We start from the raw sequence: 24,174 nt of genomic DNA, 5'->3' as shown, positions 1-24,174 counted from the left end.
TTTGATTTTTATTAGTGTAGCTTCTTGGCAACAAAAAGTATATTCTTTAGGTTGGACACTACATCTATTTCTTGATTAAAATCTGAAACATTTGCTGCAATGTGCTTTCTCATTCTGACATGTGTCATATGCTATAGCTGAGGGCCGCACTGCTAGGAGAGACGTGGTGCTCCTACTTGACGGTTCAGACGGAACTAGGAGTGGATTCCCCGCCATGCGCGACTTTGTTCAGAGGGTGGTGGAGAAACTTGGTTTGGATGAAGGCAGAGACCGCGTTGCCGTGGTCCAGTACAGCCGAGAGCCAGAGGCTCAGTTCTATCTGAACACCTACACCACAAAGGACGAGGTTCTGCAAAACGTCCGCGGTCTGAGGCACAAAGGAGGCAGACCCCTCAACACCGGGTCCGCCCTCCAGTATGTCAAGGACCGTGTGTTCACCGAGTCCTCAGGCAGTAGACGCTTGGAGGGTGTCCCTCAGATACTGATTTTGCTGAGTGGTGGAAGGTCGTATGACAGCGTGGATGCCCCAGCCTCTGCGCTGAGGGAGCAGGGAGTCAAAATTTATACCATTGGCACCAGAAATTCAGACGCCAGGGAACTGCAGAGGATCGCAGATGAGCCTGCCAACGCGGCCTCTGTGTCTGACTTTAGTGATCTCCCCAGTGTTCAGGAAACCATTGTCGATTCCATAGAAACCGTTGTTGTCCAGGTCACACCTACCACGCCAACCGTCATAGGTACGTGTACTGTACGTCTGCATGGCCGCCTCTCAATTGTCTAGTCCTTTGTCTCAGGGCCCTTTTTGCCCTTTAGAGTAATGGCAAGTGGAGAGACTGGGCTCACACAAAGTTTTCTACCTGCTAAATCATGTCGTTTTTCTTCTAGTTGACCATGCCGCTCCTAAAAAGGATGTTGTGATCCTGCTGGATGGCTCCGATTACACTAGGAATGCATTCCCAGCTATGAAGGACTTTGTTCAGAGGGTAGTGGAGAAGCTAAATGTGATGGAGGACAGAGATCGTGTGTCTGTGGTCCAATACAGCAGAGAGCCAGAGGCCCACTTCTATCTGAATACATACACAGGAAAGGAGGAAACTCTTGATGCTGTAAGAGCTCTGAGGCACAAAGGAGGCAGGCCGCTAAACACCGGGGCCGCTCTCCAGTACGTGAAAGACAGTGCCTTCACTCCTTCCTCTGGCAGCAGACGGCAAGAGGGCGTCCCTCAAATTCTAATTCTGCTGAGCGGAGCTAAGTCTAGCGATAACGTTGACACACCAGCCAGCTCTCTGAAAGAGAGCGGTGTCTTGGTCTTTGCTATTGGCACCAGAAATTCCAGCCGAGACACTGAGAGGATCTCATCCTCTCCCGAATATACCCAGACTGTCTCTGACTTCTCGCAGCTGCCAAATGTACAAGAGAATGTCCTTGCCTCTGTTAACTCTGCTGTCTTGGAGGTAACAAAGATATCACCAACAGTTACGGGTAAGACTAATTTCACCATATTGCTTTGTCATCTCTCTACAAAGACTTGCGTGTTGTGTCTGCGTTTGCCTGCTTACCCACAAAAATGAACTCTGTCAGGCCCAGGTGTTACATTGCCCACACATACGTGAAGCTGTAGTTTCCATAATGGCATTTCATCAGCATTCAGTCAGATTTTGTGAAAGATTTTCATGTAGGCTTTGGCCACTCGGCAATGTTGTTTAGAGTCACCTGAAAGGACGCCGCTGTTATGTTGGCGAGGCGGGAGTAGAAAATAGAGAGCTTTTTTCACTCAGTTCGGCACTAGGTCTAAAACAGCGGCCGATCCCTTAGGAATTAACTGCAACGTGTGCTTTGGCAGAGTAATAGATATGCCTTTTAACATGCATCATCTGCTATAGCAGAGGGCCGCGCTGCCAGGAGAGACGTGGTGCTCCTACTTGACGGTTCAGACGGAACTAGGAGTGGATTCCCCGCCATGCGCGACTTTGTTCAGAGGGTGGTGGAGAAACTTGGTTTGGATGAAGGCAGAGACCGCGTTGCTGTGGTCCAGTACAGCCGAGAGCCAGAGGCTCAGTTCTATCTGAACACCTACACCACAAAGGACGAGGTTCTGCAAAACGTCCGCGGTCTGAGGCACAAAGGAGGCAGACCCCTCAACACCGGGTCCGCCCTCCAGTATGTCAAGGACCGTGTGTTCACCGAGTCCTCAGGCAGTAGACGCTTGGAGGGTGTCCCTCAGATACTGATTTTGCTGAGTGGTGGAAGGTCGTATGACAGCGTGGATGCCCCAGCCTCTGCGCTGAGGGAGCAGGGAGTCAAAATTTATACCATTGGCACCAGAAATTCAGACGCCAGGGAACTGCAGAGGATCGCAGATGAGCCTGCCAACGCGGCCTCTGTGTCTGACTTTAGTGATCTCCCCAGTGTTCAGGAAACCATTGTCGATTCCATAGAAACCGTTGTTGTCCAGGTCACACCTACCACGCCAACCGTCATAGGTACGTGTACTGTACGTCTGCATGGCCGCCTCTCAATTGTCTAGTCCTTTGTCTCAGGGCCCTTTTTGCCCTTTAGAGTAATGGCAAGTGGAGAGACTGGGCTCACACAAAGTTTTCTACCTGCTAAATCATGTCGTTTTTCTTCTAGTTGACCATGCCGCTCCTAAAAAGGATGTTGTGATCCTGCTGGATGGCTCCGATTACACTAGGAATGCATTCCCAGCTATGAAGGACTTTGTTCAGAGGGTAGTGGAGAAGCTAAATGTGATGGAGGACAGAGATCGTGTGTCTGTGGTCCAATACAGCAGAGAGCCAGAGGCCCACTTCTATCTGAATACATACACAGGAAAGGAGGAAACGCTTGATGCTGTAAGAGCTCTGAGGCACAAAGGAGGCAGGCCGCTAAACACCGGGGCCGCTCTCCAGTACGTGAAAGACAGTGCCTTCACTCCTTCCTCTGGCAGCAGACGGCAAGAGGGCGTCCCTCAAATTCTAATTCTGCTGAGCGGAGCTAAGTCTAGCGATAACGTTGACACACCAGCCAGCTCTCTGAAAGAGAGCGGTGTCTTGGTCTTTGCTATTGGCACCAGAAATTCCAGCCGAGACACTGAGAGGATCTCATCCTCTCCCGAATATACCCAGACTGTCTCTGACTTCTCGCAGCTGCCAAATGTACAAGAGAATGTCCTTGCCTCTGTTAACTCTGCTGTCTTGGAGGTAACAAAGATATCACCAACAGTTACGGGTAAGACTAATTTCACCATATTGCTTTGTCATCTCTCTACAAAGACTTGCGTGTTGTGTCTGCGTTTGCCTGCTTACCCACAAAAATGAACTCTGTCAGGCCCAGGTGTTACATTGCCCACACATACGTGAAGCTGTAGTTTCCATAATGGCATTTCATCAGCATTCAGTCAGATTTTGTGAAAGATTTTCATGTAGGCTTTGGCCACTCGGCAATGTTGTTTAGAGTCACCTGAAAGGACGCCGCTGTTATGTTGGCGAGGCGGGAGTAGAAAATAGAGAGCTTTTTTCACTCAGTTCGGCACTAGGTCTAAAACAGCGGCCGATCCCTTAGGAATTAACTGCAACGTGTGCTTTGGCAGAGTAATAGATATGCCTTTTAACATGCATCATCTGCTATAGCAGAGGGCCGCGCTGCCAGGAGAGACGTGGTGCTCCTACTTGACGGTTCAGACGGAACTAGGAGTGGATTCCCCGCCATGCGCGACTTTGTTCAGAGGGTGGTGGAGAAACTTGGTTTGGATGAAGGCAGAGACCGCGTTGCTGTGGTCCAGTACAGCCGAGAGCCAGAGGCTCAGTTCTATCTGAACACCTACACCACAAAGGACGAGGTTCTGCAAAACGTCCGCGGTCTGAGGCACAAAGGAGGCAGACCCCTCAACACCGGGTCCGCCCTCCAGTATGTCAAGGACCGTGTGTTCACCGAGTCCTCAGGCAGTAGACGCTTGGAGGGTGTCCCTCAGATACTGATTTTGCTGAGTGGTGGAAGGTCGTATGACAGCGTGGATGCCCCAGCCTCTGCGCTGAGGGAGCAGGGAGTCAAAATTTATACCATTGGCACCAGAAATTCAGACGCCAGGGAACTGCAGAGGATCGCAGATGAGCCTGCCAACGCGGCCTCTGTGTCTGACTTTAGTGATCTCCCCAGTGTTCAGGAAACCATTGTCGATTCCATAGAAACCGTTGTTGTCCAGGTCACACCTACCACGCCAACCGTCATAGGTACGTGTACTGTACGTCTGCATGGCCGCCTCTCAATTGTCTAGTCCTTTGTCTCAGGGCCCTTTTTGCCCTTTAGAGTAATGGCAAGTGGAGAGACTGGGCTCACACAAAGTTTTCTACCTGCTAAATCATGTCGTTTTTCTTCTAGTTGACCATGCCGCTCCTAAAAAGGATGTTGTGATCCTGCTGGATGGCTCCGATTACACTAGGAATGCATTCCCAGCTATGAAGGACTTTGTTCAGAGGGTAGTGGAGAAGCTAAATGTGATGGAGGACAGAGATCGTGTGTCTGTGGTCCAATACAGCAGAGAGCCAGAGGCCCACTTCTATCTGAATACATACACAGGAAAGGAGGAAACGCTTGATGCTGTAAGAGCTCTGAGGCACAAAGGAGGCAGGCCGCTAAACACCGGGGCCGCTCTCCAGTACGTGAAAGACAGTGCCTTCACTCCTTCCTCTGGCAGCAGACGGCAAGAGGGCGTCCCTCAAATTCTAATTCTGCTGAGCGGAGCTAAGTCTAGCGATAACGTTGACACACCAGCCAGCTCTCTGAAAGAGAGCGGTGTCTTGGTCTTTGCTATTGGCACCAGAAATTCCAGCCGAGACACTGAGAGGATCTCATCCTCTCCCGAATATACCCAGACTGTCTCTGACTTCTCGCAGCTGCCAAATGTACAAGAGAATGTCCTTGCCTCTGTTAACTCTGCTGTCTTGGAGGTAACAAAGATATCACCAACAGTTACGGGTAAGACTAATTTCACCATATTGCTTTGTCATCTCTCTACAAAGACTTGCGTGTTGTGTCTGCGTTTGCCTGCTTACCCACAAAAATGAACTCTGTCAGGCCCAGGTGTTACATTGCCCACACATACGTGAAGCTGTAGTTTCCATAATGGCATTTCATCAGCATTCAGTCAGATTTTGTGAAAGATTTTCATGTAGGCTTTGGCCACTCGGCAATGTTGTTTAGAGTCACCTGAAAGGACGCCGCTGTTATGTTGGCGAGGCGGGAGTAGAAAATAGAGAGCTTTTTTCACTCAGTTCGGCACTAGGTCTAAAACAGCGGCCGATCCCTTAGGAATTAACTGCAACGTGTGCTTTGGCAGAGTAATAGATATGCCTTTTAACATGCATCATCTGCTATAGCAGAGGGCCGCGCTGCCAGGAGAGACGTGGTGCTCCTACTTGACGGTTCAGACGGAACTAGGAGTGGATTCCCCGCCATGCGCGACTTTGTTCAGAGGGTGGTGGAGAAACTTGGTTTGGATGAAGGCAGAGACCGCGTTGCTGTGGTCCAGTACAGCCGAGAGCCAGAGGCTCAGTTCTATCTGAACACCTACACCACAAAGGACGAGGTTCTGCAAAACGTCCGCGGTCTGAGGCACAAAGGAGGCAGACCCCTCAACACCGGGTCCGCCCTCCAGTATGTCAAGGACCGTGTGTTCACCGAGTCCTCAGGCAGTAGACGCTTGGAGGGTGTCCCTCAGATACTGATTTTGCTGAGTGGTGGAAGGTCGTATGACAGCGTGGATGCCCCAGCCTCTGCGCTGAGGGAGCAGGGAGTCAAAATTTATACCATTGGCACCAGAAATTCAGACGCCAGGGAACTGCAGAGGATCGCAGATGAGCCTGCCAACGCGGCCTCTGTGTCTGACTTTAGTGATCTCCCCAGTGTTCAGGAAACCATTGTCGATTCCATAGAAACCGTTGTTGTCCAGGTCACACCTACCACGCCAACCGTCATAGGTACGTGTACTGTACGTCTGCATGGCCGCCTCTCAATTGTCTAGTCCTTTGTCTCAGGGCCCTTTTTGCCCTTTAGAGTAATGGCAAGTGGAGAGACTGGGCTCACACAAAGTTTTCTACCTGCTAAATCATGTCGTTTTTCTTCTAGTTGACCATGCCGCTCCTAAAAAGGATGTTGTGATCCTGCTGGATGGCTCCGATTACACTAGGAATGCATTCCCAGCTATGAAGGACTTTGTTCAGAGGGTAGTGGAGAAGCTAAATGTGATGGAGGACAGAGATCGTGTGTCTGTGGTCCAATACAGCAGAGAGCCAGAGGCCCACTTCTATCTGAATACATACACAGGAAAGGAGGAAACGCTTGATGCTGTAAGAGCTCTGAGGCACAAAGGAGGCAGGCCGCTAAACACCGGGGCCGCTCTCCAGTACGTGAAAGACAGTGCCTTCACTCCTTCCTCTGGCAGCAGACGGCAAGAGGGCGTCCCTCAAATTCTAATTCTGCTGAGCGGAGCTAAGTCTAGCGATAACGTTGACACACCAGCCAGCTCTCTGAAAGAGAGCGGTGTCTTGGTCTTTGCTATTGGCACCAGAAATTCCAGCCGAGACACTGAGAGGATCTCATCCTCTCCCGAATATACCCAGACTGTCTCTGACTTCTCGCAGCTGCCAAATGTACAAGAGAATGTCCTTGCCTCTGTTAACTCTGCTGTCTTGGAGGTAACAAAGATATCACCAACAGTTACGGGTAAGACTAATTTCACCATATTGCTTTGTCATCTCTCTACAAAGACTTGCGTGTTGTGTCTGCGTTTGCCTGCTTACCCACAAAAATGAACTCTGTCAGGCCCAGGTGTTACATTGCCCACACATACGTGAAGCTGTAGTTTCCATAATGGCATTTCATCAGCATTCAGTCAGATTTTGTGAAAGATTTTCATGTAGGCTTTGGCCACTCGGCAATGTTGTTTAGAGTCACCTGAAAGGACGCCGCTGTTATGTTGGCGAGGCGGGAGTAGAAAATAGAGAGCTTTTTTCACTCAGTTCGGCACTAGGTCTAAAACAGCGGCCGATCCCTTAGGAATTAACTGCAACGTGTGCTTTGGCAGAGTAATAGATATGCCTTTTAACATGCATCATCTGCTATAGCAGAGGGCCGCGCTGCCAGGAGAGACGTGGTGCTCCTACTTGACGGTTCAGACGGAACTAGGAGTGGATTCCCCGCCATGCGCGACTTTGTTCAGAGGGTGGTGGAGAAACTTGGTTTGGATGAAGGCAGAGACCGCGTTGCTGTGGTCCAGTACAGCCGAGAGCCAGAGGCTCAGTTCTATCTGAACACCTACACCACAAAGGACGAGGTTCTGCAAAACGTCCGCGGTCTGAGGCACAAAGGAGGCAGACCCCTCAACACCGGGTCCGCCCTCCAGTATGTCAAGGACCGTGTGTTCACCGAGTCCTCAGGCAGTAGACGCTTGGAGGGTGTCCCTCAGATACTGATTTTGCTGAGTGGTGGAAGGTCGTATGACAGCGTGGATGCCCCAGCCTCTGCGCTGAGGGAGCAGGGAGTCAAAATTTATACCATTGGCACCAGAAATTCAGACGCCAGGGAACTGCAGAGGATCGCAGATGAGCCTGCCAACGCGGCCTCTGTGTCTGACTTTAGTGATCTCCCCAGTGTTCAGGAAACCATTGTCGATTCCATAGAAACCGTTGTTGTCCAGGTCACACCTACCACGCCAACCGTCATAGGTACGTGTACTGTACGTCTGCATGGCCGCCTCTCAATTGTCTAGTCCTTTGTCTCAGGGCCCTTTTTGCCCTTTAGAGTAATGGCAAGTGGAGAGACTGGGCTCACACAAAGTTTTCTACCTGCTAAATCATGTCGTTTTTCTTCTAGTTGACCATGCCGCTCCTAAAAAGGATGTTGTGATCCTGCTGGATGGCTCCGATTACACTAGGAATGCATTCCCAGCTATGAAGGACTTTGTTCAGAGGGTAGTGGAGAAGCTAAATGTGATGGAGGACAGAGATCGTGTGTCTGTGGTCCAATACAGCAGAGAGCCAGAGGCCCACTTCTATCTGAATACATACACAGGAAAGGAGGAAACGCTTGATGCTGTAAGAGCTCTGAGGCACAAAGGAGGCAGGCCGCTAAACACCGGGGCCGCTCTCCAGTACGTGAAAGACAGTGCCTTCACTCCTTCCTCTGGCAGCAGACGGCAAGAGGGCGTCCCTCAAATTCTAATTCTGCTGAGCGGAGCTAAGTCTAGCGATAACGTTGACACACCAGCCAGCTCTCTGAAAGAGAGCGGTGTCTTGGTCTTTGCTATTGGCACCAGAAATTCCAGCCGAGACACTGAGAGGATCTCATCCTCTCCCGAATATACCCAGACTGTCTCTGACTTCTCGCAGCTGCCAAATGTACAAGAGAATGTCCTTGCCTCTGTTAACTCTGCTGTCTTGGAGGTAACAAAGATATCACCAACAGTTACGGGTAAGACTAATTTCACCATATTGCTTTGTCATCTCTCTACAAAGACTTGCGTGTTGTGTCTGCGTTTGCCTGCTTACCCACAAAAATGAACTCTGTCAGGCCCAGGTGTTACATTGCCCACACATACGTGAAGCTGTAGTTTCCATAATGGCATTTCATCAGCATTCAGTCAGATTTTGTGAAAGATTTTCATGTAGGCTTTGGCCACTCGGCAATGTTGTTTAGAGTCACCTGAAAGGACGCCGCTGTTATGTTGGCGAGGCGGGAGTAGAAAATAGAGAGCTTTTTTCACTCAGTTCGGCACTAGGTCTAAAACAGCGGCCGATCCCTTAGGAATTAACTGCAACGTGTGCTTTGGCAGAGTAATAGATATGCCTTTTAACATGCATCATCTGCTATAGCAGAGGGCCGCGCTGCCAGGAGAGACGTGGTGCTCCTACTTGACGGTTCAGACGGAACTAGGAGTGGATTCCCCGCCATGCGCGACTTTGTTCAGAGGGTGGTGGAGAAACTTGGTTTGGATGAAGGCAGAGACCGCGTTGCTGTGGTCCAGTACAGCCGAGAGCCAGAGGCTCAGTTCTATCTGAACACCTACACCACAAAGGACGAGGTTCTGCAAAACGTCCGCGGTCTGAGGCACAAAGGAGGCAGACCCCTCAACACCGGGTCCGCCCTCCAGTATGTCAAAGAACGTGTGTTCACCGATTCCTCAGGCGGTAGACGCATGGAGGGTGTACCTCAGGTCCTCATTTTGCTGACTGGTGAAAGGTCGTATGACAGCGTGGATGCCCCAGCCTCTGAGCTAAGGGGGCTTGGGGTCAAGGTTTATACTATTGGCACCCGAAATTCTGATACCAGAGAATTGCAGAGGATTTCAGATCAGCCTGGCAATGTGGCCTCTGTGTCTGACTTTAGTGACCTCCCCAGTGTGCAGGAGACTATTGTCAATTCCATAGAAACAGTTGTTGATGTTACATCAGCCACACCCACCGTTATAGGTATGTGTCCGTCTGCATGACCTTTTAATTCTAGTCCTCTGTCTTCATGACTTTTAGAGTAATGTGATGCTTGGTTCACAGCGAGTTACATTGTCCTCATTACATTGCTATATTGCCAACATATGAAATATAATAAATTAAAGTGTTCCTGCCTACATTCCATCAGCAATCAGATTTTTTAAAAGTGTAAGTAACACAGTGGGTACTAAAACATTTGCCTTAAATATAGATATTGACAAGGTTTTCCAAGACCTTTTCCCGCTTGCACAATGGATGACTGTGAATTAATTTCATGTTCCCAACATTAAGTGCTGAAGCATGACCATGTGATTGAAACATGATTGAAACAGACAGCTTATGTCTGACTTTGACTAGGGATATTGTATTTTTACCTAAAAACAATTTACGTAGGATAATGGGAGTTGAATCTTTGTTTTTTTTTAAATCCATGTTTGCCATCTTAAGATTTTCATACTCCTGTACGTTTCAATTTCCTTAGTTGATCAACGGAATGCCAGAAAGGACATGGTCTTCCTTTTGGATGGTTCTGATGGAACAAGAAGTATGTTCCCAGCAATGCTTGACTTTGTTTTAAGAGTAGTGGAGAAATTAAATGTGGGTGAGAGCAATGACCATGTTGCTGTGGTCCAGTACAGCAGGGACCCATCGGCTCACTTCTACCTGAACACCCACTCAAGGAAGGAGGACATTCTTGAGAATGTTAGAAATCTGAGACATAAAGGAGGAAGGCCTCTCAACACTGGAGCAGCCCTCCAATATGTGAGGGAGAACGTGTTCACACCCTCTTCTGGCTCTAGACGCTTGGAGGGTGTCCCACAAATGCTGATCCTGCTCAGCGGTGGGAGGTCTTTTGACAATGTTGATGCTCCAGCCGTGGCTCTAAAGGAGCTGGGTGTACAGATCCTCCCAATTGGAAACAGGAACTCTGACAGCAGGGAACTGCAGAGGATTTCAAATGACCCTTCTGAAGTCTTATCAGTATCTCAATTTAATGACCTCCCAAATGTTCATGAGCGACTCCTCTCTGTTGTAAGAACTGTGGTAGCAGGGGCCTCTCCAATCACACCAAGTACCACAGGTAAAAATTGTTTCTTTGTTTATTTGTGTTGTTTTCTTTCATGCTGAGTAAATATGTGAGTTTGTGCATATTAAAGACTAGGACAAAATGATGTGTTTTTCAGTCAGTTGAAGACATTTTCTTATACATCTTGTCCAGAGCACAGGAATTAGCTAGGGCATTTTATTTGCAAGACTCATAGATAATTATTTTGATACAATCTATCTGGTACAGCTACAGTTGATGATGCCAGGAAAGACATAGTGCTCCTACTTGATGGTTCAGACGGAACTAGGAGTGGATTCCCGGCCATTCGGGACTTTGTTCAGAGGGTGGTGGAACAACTTGGTTTGGATGAAGGCAGAGACCGCGTTGCTGTGGTCCAGTACAGCCGAGAGCCCAAGGCTAATTTCTATCTGAACACCTACACCACAAAGGATGAGGTTCTGCAAAATGTCCTCGGTCTGAGGCACAAAGGAGGCAGACCCCTAAACATTGGGTCCGCCCTCCAATATGTGAAGGAGCGTGTGTTCACTGAATCTTCTGGCAGTAGACGCCAGGAGGGTGTTCCACAGATACTGGTTTTACTGAGTGGTGGAAGATCGAATGACGGTGTGGATGAACCTGCCTCTGCTATAAGACTGCTTGGTGTGAAAATTTTCACCATTGGCACCAAATACTCCGACAATAGAGAATTGCAGAGGATTTCAGATGAGCCTGGCAATGCACTCACTGTTTCAGACTTCAGTGACCTCCCCAGTGTTCTGGAGAAGCTTGTTGATTCAGACTCCTATGTTGTCCTTGTTACACCAACTACGCCAACTGTCATAGGTATGTTTAGACCTTTGTGACTGTTCAGCATTCCCCTCTCTTTCAGTTGATCTTTAAGGAAGCCACATCAATTCTTTGTCCAACTAAACAATAGCGAAGAACAGTCATCCTTTAGTAGAGGGGTTTGGTTGTGGTTTCATTTTAGGATACTCGTGATCTTAAGTGATGTCAGGTGCATTTACAGAGTCAAAAGACTGTGTTTCTATATAAACATGTATTTTTTCCCCTAGTTGACGATGCTGCTTCTAAGAAGGATGTTGTGCTCCTACTGGACGGCTCTGATTACACTCGAAATTCATTCCCGTCTATGAAGGACTTTGTACGGAGAGTAGTGGAGAAGCTAAACTTGATGGAGAACGGAGATCGTGTGTCTGTAGTCCAATACAGCAGAGAGCCAGAGGCCCACTTCTATCTGAATACATACACAGGAAAGGAGGAAACTCTTGATGCTGTAAGAGCTCTGAGGCACAAAGGAGGCAGACCGCTAAACACCGGGGCCGCTCTCCAGTATGTTAGGAATATTGCCTTCTCAACTTCATCTGGTGGTAGACAGATTGAGGGTGTCCCTCAGATTCTTGTTCTATTGACTGGTGGAAGGTCTTCAGACAGTGTGGATCTACCAGCTTCCACTCTTAGGAACACAGGGGTGAAAACCTATTCCATTGGAAGCAGATCCTCAGACAGCAGGGAGTTACAGAAGATTTCATACGACCCCAACTTCACTCTGTCAGTGTCTGACTTTAAAGACCTTCCTAGATATGAGGACCAGCTTCTTTCTGTTATTACCACTGTCAGAGAGATGGCCACACCATTACCATTACCATTACCTACACCAACACAACAGGGTAAGGTCACTTTATATACTAATTTATTTTCTTGTCTTCCCTTTCCAGTATTTTTACCTGACTGACTGGTTACTGATTATACTAACTTCTTGCCATTCTCAACTATTAAAGGTACCTATCAATACAGTGAATAAAAAAACAAACTATATAAAATTGTAAAATTACAAAAAAGAAAGTGTTGAGCAGGTTCGCTTGGTGCTCAGCAACTACATGCCTTGACAAAATGTGGACACCTCTGCTACGCTCATTGTTTTCTATTATTTTCACAAACTTTTGTAATGTTGCCATTTTCCAGTGGGTCAGCATCTTAAGCATCTTGTCTAGAATGTGTAACAAGATGGCTTCTGTAAAAAAAAAAGAACAGACAACAAGAAAAGCTTTGCCGTCTCTATATTCAAACTGTAGCAATTACATTAAATGGGAGAATGTGAGCTGTGTGAGAATGTGAGAATGTCACGTGTCACTTTATAATCGGTCCAACAATTCTGAGAGATTGTTGTGCATTAAGCTTTGCTTTCAATCAAGGCAGCCCAGTGCTACACAATTATACAAGGTTTAAATCTCAGCTATTCACTTTTCTTGTCTTATAAAGTGGCATGACTACTAAACATCTTCTCAAGACAAGTACTTGAGGATTTCTTCATCTTTTCATCACTTCTTTCATCTTTAAACTTCCAAGTTTAAAGATGTCATCTTTTCTTCACCAAGACTCATACTGTTACTTACTGTACCACCTACATTGTGCTCTTCCCAGTACCATTGCCTACGAGTGGACGAGATGTTGTGTTTCTCATTGATGGTTCTGATGGTAGTCGGCGTGCCTTTGCTCCCATTCGAGACTTTGTGCGCCGAGTCACAGAAAACCTCCAAATTGCTGAAAACCAAGACAGAGTCGCTGTCGTTCAGTTTAGCAATGACGCTTTGGTCCACTCCTCGCTGAAGTCCTCCTCGACCATGGGTAGCATCGTCAAGAAGATCCGAAACCTGAGTCACAAGGGAGGAAGTCCTCGGAACACCGGTGCTGCTCTCCAGTTTGTGCAGGACAATGTCTTTACCACCTCGGGTGGAAGCAGAGCACAAGAGGGCGTTCCACAAATTCTTCTCCTGTTCACGGGAGGACCATCTGGCGACAGTGCAACTGGCCCTGCTGCCGCATTGTACCAGAAAGGGGTTGTAGGTTTAGGCATTGGAACAGACCTCACTAGCATTAACCTTGTTGCGTCGGATGCAAGCCATTCTTTTGCCCTCGGTGACTTTGGGGAGCTCCCAGACAACCTGCAAGATGTGATTTCTACATTAGATGAGTTCTCAATTGAAAGACACAGTAAGTATAAAAAGTCCTGTAAAGATAAAGAGGTCTTACCTCAGACTGATGGTAAACACTAATGATGCATGCACTAGAGGTCTGCGCGGGACAGATTTTCCAGTCCCGCGCCCGCCCGCTCCCGCAGTGTTCAGTCCCGCTCCCGCAAAGAATTATGATTTTCAGTCCCGCTCCCGCCCGCACCTGTAATAGTTTGTCCCGCGGGTGCGGGACTGGAAAATCTGTCCCGCGCAGGCCTCTAGCCTACTGCTCAAGGCAATTCGTGTCATTAGTTTGAGAAATTAAACACGCTGTGCTTAGCTGAGCACATTACTGGCCGATTCTTAACCGTATAGTGCATGACGCACGTTAGGTGGCACGAGCTGCAATAGGCTACAGCTCCATCACAGCAATACCCAACTAACCTACCAAAATCTACTGAGGATATTAAGAATAATACATTGTGCATAATCTTATATGCCACTCATCATCACGTTCACATATGAAATAAAAATATAATAGGCTAAAATTAATCATTTTAAGCACTGTATGATGGAGCCCCACCCCATTTGACCATAATAGCAATCGACAGCTCACGTTACAATTGATTTAAATGCAAACAAGTGAAATGGAAAAAATATTAGCCTGCCTTTTCTGAATCCAGAATATTGAAAATGTAACATGTAATCCTAATAAGTATTATTACTGGTCTCTGCCTGAGGTTTCTTCCTGACTATAGGGTTTTTTTTCTCAGACCTCACTGAGCTTTTTTTTCCCCTTACAAACTATGATTCAAGCGAAAGGGAGTTTTTCCTCACCCCTGATGCCACCAGGGGCCGCACCTGAGCGCCCAATCTCTGTGTGACTATCTATGACTCATGATAGGCCCAGCCACTATGGACCTTATGCATCTAAGAATCCTACTCCTAACCTACGTTGACCTTATGACTCTACAATCTCTGTCTATCTCTTCTTCCTCTGCCTTCCTGCTATTTCTGCCTCTCCTCTATACCTCTCCTTTTAAATCCATCTCTAACAATGATGTTTTTTCCCATTTGTTAAGCACTTTGAGTTACATGCCTTGTATGACACAGTGTTATACAAATACAATTATTATTATTATTATTATTATTATTATTATTATTATTATTATTATTATTATTTAAGTGGGCTAGCCATGGCCTGTCCCCCGAGGGGGAATCTCCTGAATAAAAGGAGCGATGGATTGCGCTACTGAACCTTTTCCGTCGTTTTAAGCAGTAGGAGAAAGTGGTTGTTGCCTTTGCCAATGTTTATAATAATAACAATATGATATAGTCTAATAATTGAATAATAATAGTAGTAGCAGTAGTAGTACTAGCCTACTAGTATAGGTAGGTAGGTAAGTATAATGATGAGATAACCATTTGAAGGAGAAAACAGTAGACAAGCATTTAAGTCCAAGTGGAAATTTTATATTTATTTTTCAGCAAAACATTTGGCTAACCCAGCATTATGTTATAACAAAACACGGTCCTGAATGCCGTTGACGGACGCTCCTCATATATCAAAAAAATCAACAGTTGGCTACATAGCCATCACTATTTGACATCTGCATATTTTGAAACTAGTTGGGCTTGAGTCCCCAGCGCGCGCGGCTTTGTATGAAGAAAAAGAGAACATTGCCTAAAACGTGGGCAGCCTTGCATGTCAAATAGAAAACTAGAATTTTATAATATAAAAAAATATATATTTGTTTTTCAGCAAAACATTTGGCTAACCCAGCATTATGTTACAACAAAACACAGTCCCTGAATGGCGTTGACGGATGCTCATCATATAACAACAACAAAAATCAACAGTGTCACTATTTAAAACATCTGCATGTTCGAAACTAGTTGGGCGTGAGTCTCCAGCGTGCAGGGTTTTGTATTAAAAAGAAAAAACGGAAATTGACCTTTTTAGGTGGTCCGCGCTTTCAGCAGTTTGGACATCAAACCCCAAGTCTTCGCTCATCTCTTTGACAGCTTCCATCACATGCTATCGATCCATCACATGCTATTTCACTTGCATCGATCATCCTTAGATGACGCAGCTTTGGAGTAAGGAAAGTCGCTACTTTATAGAGCATGTCAATTCCGTTTGGGACAAGGTGACTTGGAGACAGCAGTGCATCTAAGCGTTGCGCACACGGAGATGCGATGGCACTGAGTAGGGCGTCAGCCTTGGACACTTCACAGTGGTCCCTTAACTTCACGGACCATGGCAGAACAAGCGCACTTAATGCCGTATTGTCAGACTCCAGGTCGTTCGTTGCGTCTTTGAATGGTTTGAGAAATGCCACCAGGGATGTAAGGGTCTGTTGATTAACGCAGCTTATTTTGTCGTATTGGTTATTTTCGAGTAGAACTGCTGTGACCTCGTCATACTGCTGTGAGATAGAATCCAGCATATCCACAGTTGAATTCAATGGCTATGTCTCAAATGACACACTTTTGTCAGTGCACAGTGCACACAGTGCACTGAGGTCTTTAGTGCATAGTGTTGTGGAAAAATTTGAGCACTATGCACTGTGCCCTCGCTGGAAGTGACGGATGAGCATGGCATTAGCTCGCCAAAATATGAGTTGGCTACTGTTTACAATGCACAGCGTCTGGTGCTTGTATTTCCATGTCCTTCACCCCAAAGGACAACAATCACACATACAATACTTTGGTTGGCATGAAAAGGTTGGTGTCCCATCAACATTACTTACAGAATTAGGAAACTGTTGACCAAACTCTTCTACTGAACTGAATGCCACATTTCCTCTGTGTCATTGTCAACATGGCCGCCGTTTAGTGCATGCAGTGTCCATCATTCAAGCACTGCATTTTTCCGCCATTGTTAGGGGATCATCCTGGCACTTTCAGTGCACTGGCTCAACTGAAATTTTCAGCGGGAGCGCCCTAGGCACTGAAAAACAGTGCCCGAAGTGCACAAGTGCGGCATTTGAGACACAGCCCATCTCTTATCCACTGACTGTTTGAGCGACTTTGTCAGCTAGACTTGCAACCCCGAGTGTTTAAAATAGCTGACGAGCTTCTTCGCATTGCTGATCAGCTGACTTGCATCAGCTCACCTCATCACAGCAGGGGACAGTGCATGCGAGAGGACTGAATTCCGTACATGGGCACTGCAGTTTAGCCTTTTGAATCCTCGTAAGGAGGACACCATATTTGCACCTCTGTCTGTCACGAACACAATCTTTCCTCCCAAGACTGTGCAGTCGATTCCGAAGGCTCTTAAATTCAGGAATAAAAGAGAACGGATATTTTCTCCCGTCTTGGAGGTTCCCACATCAAACGGAGCAGAAAATAACACCCTGGACTGTAGTTTGTAGTCTGAATTGATGTAATGCAGAGTGGCCGAGAGGAAAGATGTTTTTCTATAGGCCTACGTTTCAGTCCAAACATCAGTTGTAACAGCACACCCGTATTTCCCAATGGTCTCTTTATGTCAGCTACGACAGCTCTCCTAAATTTGAGTGCACTTTCTTCAACATGGCGTGACACAGTGGTTGGATGGGGCAATATGTCTCGCACGTCAAATTTGCCTATGCTGGCTGCTGTGTCAACTAAGTGTTGCGCTAACTGAACTAGTCCACGACCAGCGATGCTGTCATATGGACGGAGGTCCGCGGCAACGAAATCAACGCATTTCTCCACCGTTGTGAAAAGGTGACCTCGCCACTTTTCACTGATTTTAAACCACTCTTTATTTTGGTTAACTTTATTTGTGAACTTGTGTATTTACTGTGCACTGCGAGGAGCTTGACAGTTGGACACGCGCGCGCGCACACACACACACAGCGCTCAGTATCACATTCTCCTCTCCAAGTGCGCACGGCACTGCTACACGGGAGACATGTGTTGTATGATCGGGCTCTAAATGTTTCATGTTTTGTAGGCCTATAATGTTTGTGAATTATGTCTGTTTGGTGTGGGGTTTATGTGGGCAACAATGGGCAATGTTTGTCTGTTTGATTTTGTAACTGGCGTTTTGTTTTGGAAAGGTCCTGGAGAAATGGTACGGGCCAATTGTGATTTTGTGTCTGCATTGGTTAATTGAATAATTGCCTGCGTAGTGAAGGGTATGTAAAACCCAGGTCATTGTTGAGAGGGAGGGAGATAAGCGAAGCAGCTGTTTACCGGAAATTGTGTAAAAAGTAGCTGCTGTTGAGCGCAGTAATTAAGTGTCAGAAGTTTGGATTTGACTTTGATTTTGTATTGAGTATTTTTGAGTTGCCAGTCCAATTTGGGTTTATGTCTGAAGTTGCCCAGGAGGACATTTTGTTTTGAGAAAAATAAAAACACTTCGAAGTTTAATCACGGTTTCCTGATCATCCATCCTCCGACACTCCTATTGCAACGTCATCCTGACAGGAGAAGAACGAGCTTTTCCACAACCGTCTTTTCCTTCAAAGCCTCTGACACTTTTGCTTTGTTCCCTCTGAATTCCAACAATTGTTGTCCTTTTAAAACAGTATAGACATGACGATTCAGGCCCGATGTATCTGATTTGTGCCCGCTGTATGTGAGAACCAAATTTTGGCACTTGTCACAACAGGCAAAGGGCAGCTGATTTCCTTCTGCGTCATACACGAGTGAGAATGACTTCCAAATCTGATTTCAAAACTTTCGATTTTTTTCACGGTGAATGTTTCTCTCTTTAGACCAGCACTTACTTCTGAAGCATTATGTGTTGTTTCACTAGAGGAGCTCTGCTCTTCTGCCATCACCGCTCCTGCCCGCAACCCGCACTGTGCGCTCTCCCTCCCGCCCACACCCGCAATGAGCTTTCAATATTTGTCCTGCACCGCACTGCTTTGCTTTGGGTCCCGCAGGTCTCTAGCATGCAATGCAAACCTATTTTTCACTTAACCACATGTGACACCTGTTTCATTTGTTGTTTCAGCTGAAGGAGTTCAGATCAGAGCGGCTGACATTGTCTTTTTGGTGGATGGATCCATCAACCTGGGCAAGGATAACTTCAAGGAGGTCATGCAGTTCATCGTCAACCTCATTGACGCCTTCTACAACGACAAAGACAGCTTGCAGATTGGTCTGGCCCACTTTAACACTGATGTGACGGACGTCTTCTACCTGAACACCCATACCAACAAGGACGACATCCTGAGTGCAATTGAATCGACAGAGTACAAGGGCGGCAATCGCATCCACACGGGAGCTGCGATTCGCCACGTGCAGCAGAACTTCTTTGTGAAGGAGAGAGGCAGCCGGAAGGACATCGGCGTCCCGCAAATCTTGATGGTGGTGACAGGTGGCAAGTCAGCGGACGATGGGAAGTCGGCGGCCCTGGCAATAAAGGGCACAGGAGTGCGTGTCTACGCCATTGGTGTGGGAGACATCCAGGCTGAGCTTACCAACTTGGCAAGCGAAGTGGGCACAGTGGCTCGGGCCAGCAGATACGTGGAGCTCTCGGAGCTGAATGAACAGATCATGGCGACCTTGGATGACGACTTGAAGGGAATCAATGCTGCTTCTAAGAAGGATGTTGTGTTCCTACTGGACGGCTCTGATTACACTCGAAATTCATTCCCGTCTATGAAGGACTTTGTTCGGAGAGTAGTGGAGAAGCTAAACTGTGTCTCGTGTGGAGATCGTGTGTCTGTAGTCCAATACAGCAGAGAGCCAGAGGCCCACTTCTATCTGAATACATACACAGAAATGGAGGAAATTCTTAATGCTGTAAGAGCTCTGAAGCACAAAGGAGGCAGACCGCTAAACACCGGGGCCGCTCTCCAGTATGTTAGGAATATTGCCTTCTCAACTTCATCTGGTGGTAGACAGATTGAGGGTGTCCCTCAGATTCTTGTTCTATTGACTGGTGGAAGGTCTTCAGACAGTGTGGATCTACCAGCTTCCACTCTTAGGAACACAGGGGTGAAAACCTATTCCATTGGAAGCAGATCCTCAGACAGCAGGGAGTTACAGAAGATTTCATACGACCCCAACTTCACTCTGTCAGTGTCTGACTTTAAAGACCTTCCTAGATATGAGGACCAGCTTCTTTCTGTTATTACCACTGTCAGAGAGATGGCCACACCATTACCATTACCGTTACCTACACCAACACAACAGGGTAAGGTCACTTTATATACTCAATTTATTTTCTTGTCTTCCCTTTCCAGTATTTTTACCTGACTGACTGGTTACTGAAGAACGAGCTTTTCCACAACCGTCTTTTCCTTCAAAGCCTCTGACACTTTTGCTTTGTTCCCTCTGAATTCCAACAATTGTTGTCCTTTTAAAACAGTACAGACATGACGATTCAGGCCCGATGTACCTGATTTGTGCCCGCTGTATGTGAGAACCAAATTTTGGCACTTGTCACAACAGGCAAAGGGCAGCTGATTTCCTTCTGCGTCATACACGAGTGAGAATGACTTCCAAATATCTGATTTCAAAACTTTCGATTTTTTTCAAGGTGAATGTTCCTCTCCTTAGACCAGCACTTCTGAAGCATTATGTGTTGTTTCACTAGAGGAGCTCTGCTCTTCTGCCATCACCTCTCCCGCCCGCAACCCGCACTGTGCGCTCTCCCTCCCCCCCGCACCCGCTATGAGCTTTCAATATTTGTCCCGCGCCGCACTGCTTTGCATTGGGTCTCGCAGGTCTCTAGCATGCACTGCAAACCTATTTTTCACTTAACCACATGTGACACCTGTTTCATTTGTTGTTTCAGCTGAAGGAGTTCAGATCAGAGCGGCTGACATTGTCTTTTTGGTGGATGGATCCATCAACCTGGGCAAGGATAACTTCAAGGAGGTCATGCAGTTCATCGTCAACCTCATTGACGCCTTCTACAACGACAAAGACAGCTTGCAGATTGGTCTGGCCCACTTTAACACTGATGTGACGGACGTCTTCTACCTGAACACCCATACCAACAAGGACGACATCCTGAGTGCAATTGAGTCGACAGAGTACAAGGGCGGCAATCGCATCCACACGGGAGCTGCGATTCGCCACGTGCAGCAGAACTTCTTTGTGAAGGAGAGAGGCAGCCGGAAGGACATCGGCGTCCCGCAAATCTTGATGGTGGTGACAGGTGGCAAGTCAGCGGACGATGGGAAGTCGGCGGCCCTGGCAATAAAGGGCACAGGAGTGCGTGTCTACGCCATTGGTGTGGGAGACATCCAGGCTGAGCTTACCAACTTGGCGAGCAAAGTGGGCACAGTGGCTCGGGCCAGCAGATACGTGGAGCTCTCGGAGCTGAATGAACAGATCATGGCGACCTTGGATGACGACTTGAAGGGAATCAATGCTGCTTCTAAGAAGGATGTTGTGTTCCTACTGGACGGCTCTGATTACACTCGAAATTCATTCCCGTCTATGAAGGACTTTGTTCGGAGAGTAGTGGAGAAGCTAAACTGTGTCTCGTGTGGAGATCGTGTGTCTGTAGTCCAATACAGCAGAGAGCCAGAGGCCCACTTCTATCTGAATTCATACACAGAAAAGGAGGAAACTCTTGATGCTGTAAGAGCTCTGAGGCACAAAGGAGGCAGACCGCTAAACACCGGGGCCGCTCTCCAGTATGTTAGGAATATTGCCTTCTCAACTTCATCTGGTGGTAGACAGATTGAGGGTGTCCCTCAGATTCTTGTTCTATTGACTGGTGGAAGGTCTTCAGACAGTGTGGATCTACCAGCTTCCACTCTTAGGAACACAGGGGTGAAAACCTATTCCATTGGAAGCAGATCCTCAGACAGCAGGGAGTTACAGAAGATTTCATACGACCCCAACTTCACTCTGTCAGTGTCTGACTTTAAAGACCTTCCTAGATATGAGGACCAGCTTCTTTCTGTTATTACCACTGTCAGAGAGATGGCCACACCATTACCATTACCGTTACCTACACCAACACAACAGGGTAAGGTCACTTTATATACTCAATTTATTTTCTTGTCTTCCCTTTCCAGTATTTTTACCTGACTGACTGGTTACTGATTATACTAACTTCTTGCCATTCTCAACTATTAAAGGTACCTATCAATACAGTGAATAAAAAAACAAACTATATAAAATTGTAAAATTACAAAAAAGAAAGTGTTGAGCAGGTTCGCTTTGTGCTCAGCAACTACATGCCTTGACACCTCTGCTACGCTCATTGTTTTCTATTATTTTCACAAACTTTTGTAATGTTGCCATTTTCCAGTGGGTCAGCATCTTAAGCATCTTGTCTAGAATGTGTAACAAGATGGCTTCTGTAAAAAAAAAAGAACAGACAACAAGAAAAGCTTTGCCGTCTCTATATTCAAACTGTAGCAATTACATTAAATGGGAGAATGTGAGCTGTGTGAGAATGTGAGAATGTCACGTGTCACTTTATAATCGGTCCAACAATTCTGAGAGATTGTTGTGCATTAAGCTTTGCTTTCAATCAAGGCAGCCCAGTGCTACACAATTATACAAGGTTTAAATCTCAGCTATTCACTTTTCTTGTCTTATAAAGTGGCATGACTACTAAACATCTTCTCAAGACAAGTACTTGAGGATTTCTTCATCTTTTCATCACTTCTTTCATCTTTAAACTTCCAAGTTTAAAGATGTCATCTTTTCTTCACCAAGACTCATACTGTTACTTACTGTACCACCTACATTGTGCTCTTCCCAGTACCATTGCCTACGAGTGGACGAGATGTTGTGTTTCTCATTGATGGTTCTGATGGTAGTCGGCGTGCCTTTGCTCCCATTCGAGACTTTGTGCGCCGAGTCACAGAAAACCTCCAAATTGCTGAAAACCAAGACAGAGTCGCTGTCGTTCAGTTTAGCAATGACGCTTTGGTCCACTCCTCGCTGAAGTCCTCCTCGACCATGGGTAGCATCGTCAAGAAGATCCGAAACCTGAGTCACAAGGGAGGAAGTCCTCGGAACACCGGTGCTGCTCTCCAGTTTGTGCAGGACAATGTCTTTACCACCTCGGGTGGAAGCAGAGCACAAGAGGGCGTTCCACAAATTCTTCTCCTGTTCACGGGAGGACCATCTGGCGACAGTGCAACTGGCCCTGCTGCCGCATTGTACCAGAAAGGGGTTGTAGGTTTAGGCATTGGAACAGACCTCACTAGCATTAACCTTGTTGCGTCGGATGCAAGCCATTCTTTTGCCCTCGGTGACTTTGGGGAGCTCCCAGACAACCTGCAAGATGTGATTTCTACATTAGATGAGTTCTCAATTGAAAGACACAGTAAGTATAAAAAGTCCTGTAAAGATAAAGAGGTCTTACCTCAGATTCCGACTTTCACTTTCATGGAAATGTCACCATTTCCATGTTTTAAGAACTGCAACTGATAATGTCATGCCACTTCATGTTTTAGTACTTACATCGGAGTAAGTACGCAAGGTTGAAAAAATATATATCCTTGGAAAGAGTAGATTATCTGCTTTTGTCTTTCAATTTACACCATCCTGTTCTTTTGATTTGTTGCACTTTTGGAACAGACCCTTGGCTGCTTTGATACATAGGTGTAGATGAAGTTACAGTGATATACTCTATTAGTTAAGTCTGTGTTCAAAATGTTAAAAGTTCCCACAGATGCACGTATTTAGTCTGGCTCTGGACTTCAAAAGATTGTTTAAACTGTTCAGGACTTCCATTGTTTAAGTCCCTATGCACAGTGAAAACACATCTTGCTCTCAGCATTCTTCTGCTGGGTGGTGCTATTATGAGACGCTGCAATTGCTTATGTTGGTTGCACGTCCACCGTAACATACGTAAGTTTCAATAATAAGACAAAACTGGTATTAGAAAATGTATGGAAAATCTATTTACTTCAACTGTACATTTTGCTTGAAAAAGTAAAATAATTCAACTGACATTTCAGCATGGATGCTCAAATCCCAGCTTCTGGGCTCCTGTTAAAGCTCAGTGGTTCACAATAAGATGAAGTGAAAGCTATAGGAAATGATATGTGGTTCAGCCTCAATGTGCAATTGTTTTCATCCAATTTACAGTGAAGGAATAGAACAAGCAGTTTTTGAATACGCAGCATATCTGTTGTTTGTGTGTTAACACTATTCAACCTTACAAGTCTGAAGAATACACATGCCAGAGAGAGGACCTGTATTACTAAAACTCTCTCATTTCTTTAATGAAATACATCAATACCATTCCAGCCATTTTAAAATTTTTTCTTCTGGTACTAATCAAAGGTGATGTAAACTAATACAGGTGTCATCATGCAGTAGGCCTTACAATTCGATTGTGTGTCAGTTTTACCAATTACTTTTTATCTTGAAGCTTAAAGGGACAGTTTGGTCAATTTCAACATGCAGTTGTAATGCTCACACTACCTTGGACTTGTCAGTGCCTGAGATTTTTTTTTCTTCTTCTTCAGCCGTTTCCGAGATCCTGGTCATTGTAATGGGGGCAGCTCTTTGTTTATATTTCAAAAAAACATTTTTATTTATTCCCAAAAACATCCAAAAGGTTATAAAACATCAGCAGACAACTAGCAAACAGCAGTACCTTTTGGGAAAATATTTGGAGTTGGCCTATGTTTCATTTTTTAAAAATGTAAACAAACGCTGCCCCCATTAGAATTGCTCATATCTCGGAAAGGGCTGAGCCGAAAAATGTGGCATCACCCGGTACTGACAAGTCAAGGGTAGC

The 24,174-nt window shown here is 46.3% G+C and overlaps 1 protein-coding gene across 1 annotated transcript in view; it reads left to right on the top strand.

The window, feature by feature from the left end:
* col6a3 (collagen, type VI, alpha 3) overlaps positions 1–24,174 on the top strand; it is an 86,678-nt gene that overhangs the window by 23,782 nt on the left and 38,722 nt on the right. Inside the window, exons 17-35 of the mRNA XM_063213774.1 lie at positions 138–737; positions 886–1,482; positions 1,884–2,483; positions 2,632–3,228; positions 3,630–4,229; positions 4,378–4,974; positions 5,376–5,975; positions 6,124–6,720; positions 7,122–7,721; positions 7,870–8,466; positions 8,868–9,464; positions 9,964–10,563; positions 10,777–11,373; positions 11,604–12,218; positions 12,973–13,522; positions 16,413–16,430; positions 18,434–19,644; positions 20,257–21,435; positions 22,180–22,749. Of these exons, the coding sequence (XP_063069844.1) occupies positions 138–737; positions 886–1,482; positions 1,884–2,483; positions 2,632–3,228; positions 3,630–4,229; positions 4,378–4,974; positions 5,376–5,975; positions 6,124–6,720; positions 7,122–7,721; positions 7,870–8,466; positions 8,868–9,464; positions 9,964–10,563; positions 10,777–11,373; positions 11,604–12,218; positions 12,973–13,522; positions 16,413–16,430; positions 18,434–19,644; positions 20,257–21,435; positions 22,180–22,749 (11,922 nt within the window). The remainder of the gene's footprint in view (positions 1–137; positions 738–885; positions 1,483–1,883; positions 2,484–2,631; positions 3,229–3,629; positions 4,230–4,377; positions 4,975–5,375; positions 5,976–6,123; positions 6,721–7,121; positions 7,722–7,869; positions 8,467–8,867; positions 9,465–9,963; positions 10,564–10,776; positions 11,374–11,603; positions 12,219–12,972; positions 13,523–16,412; positions 16,431–18,433; positions 19,645–20,256; positions 21,436–22,179; positions 22,750–24,174) is intronic.

The sequence above is a fragment of the Engraulis encrasicolus genome, chromosome 13 (genome assembly GCF_034702125.1).
Source record: "Engraulis encrasicolus isolate BLACKSEA-1 chromosome 13, IST_EnEncr_1.0, whole genome shotgun sequence".
NCBI lineage: Eukaryota > Metazoa > Chordata > Actinopteri > Clupeiformes > Engraulidae > Engraulis > Engraulis encrasicolus.
This window is presented reverse-complemented; position numbering and strand designations above follow the sequence as displayed.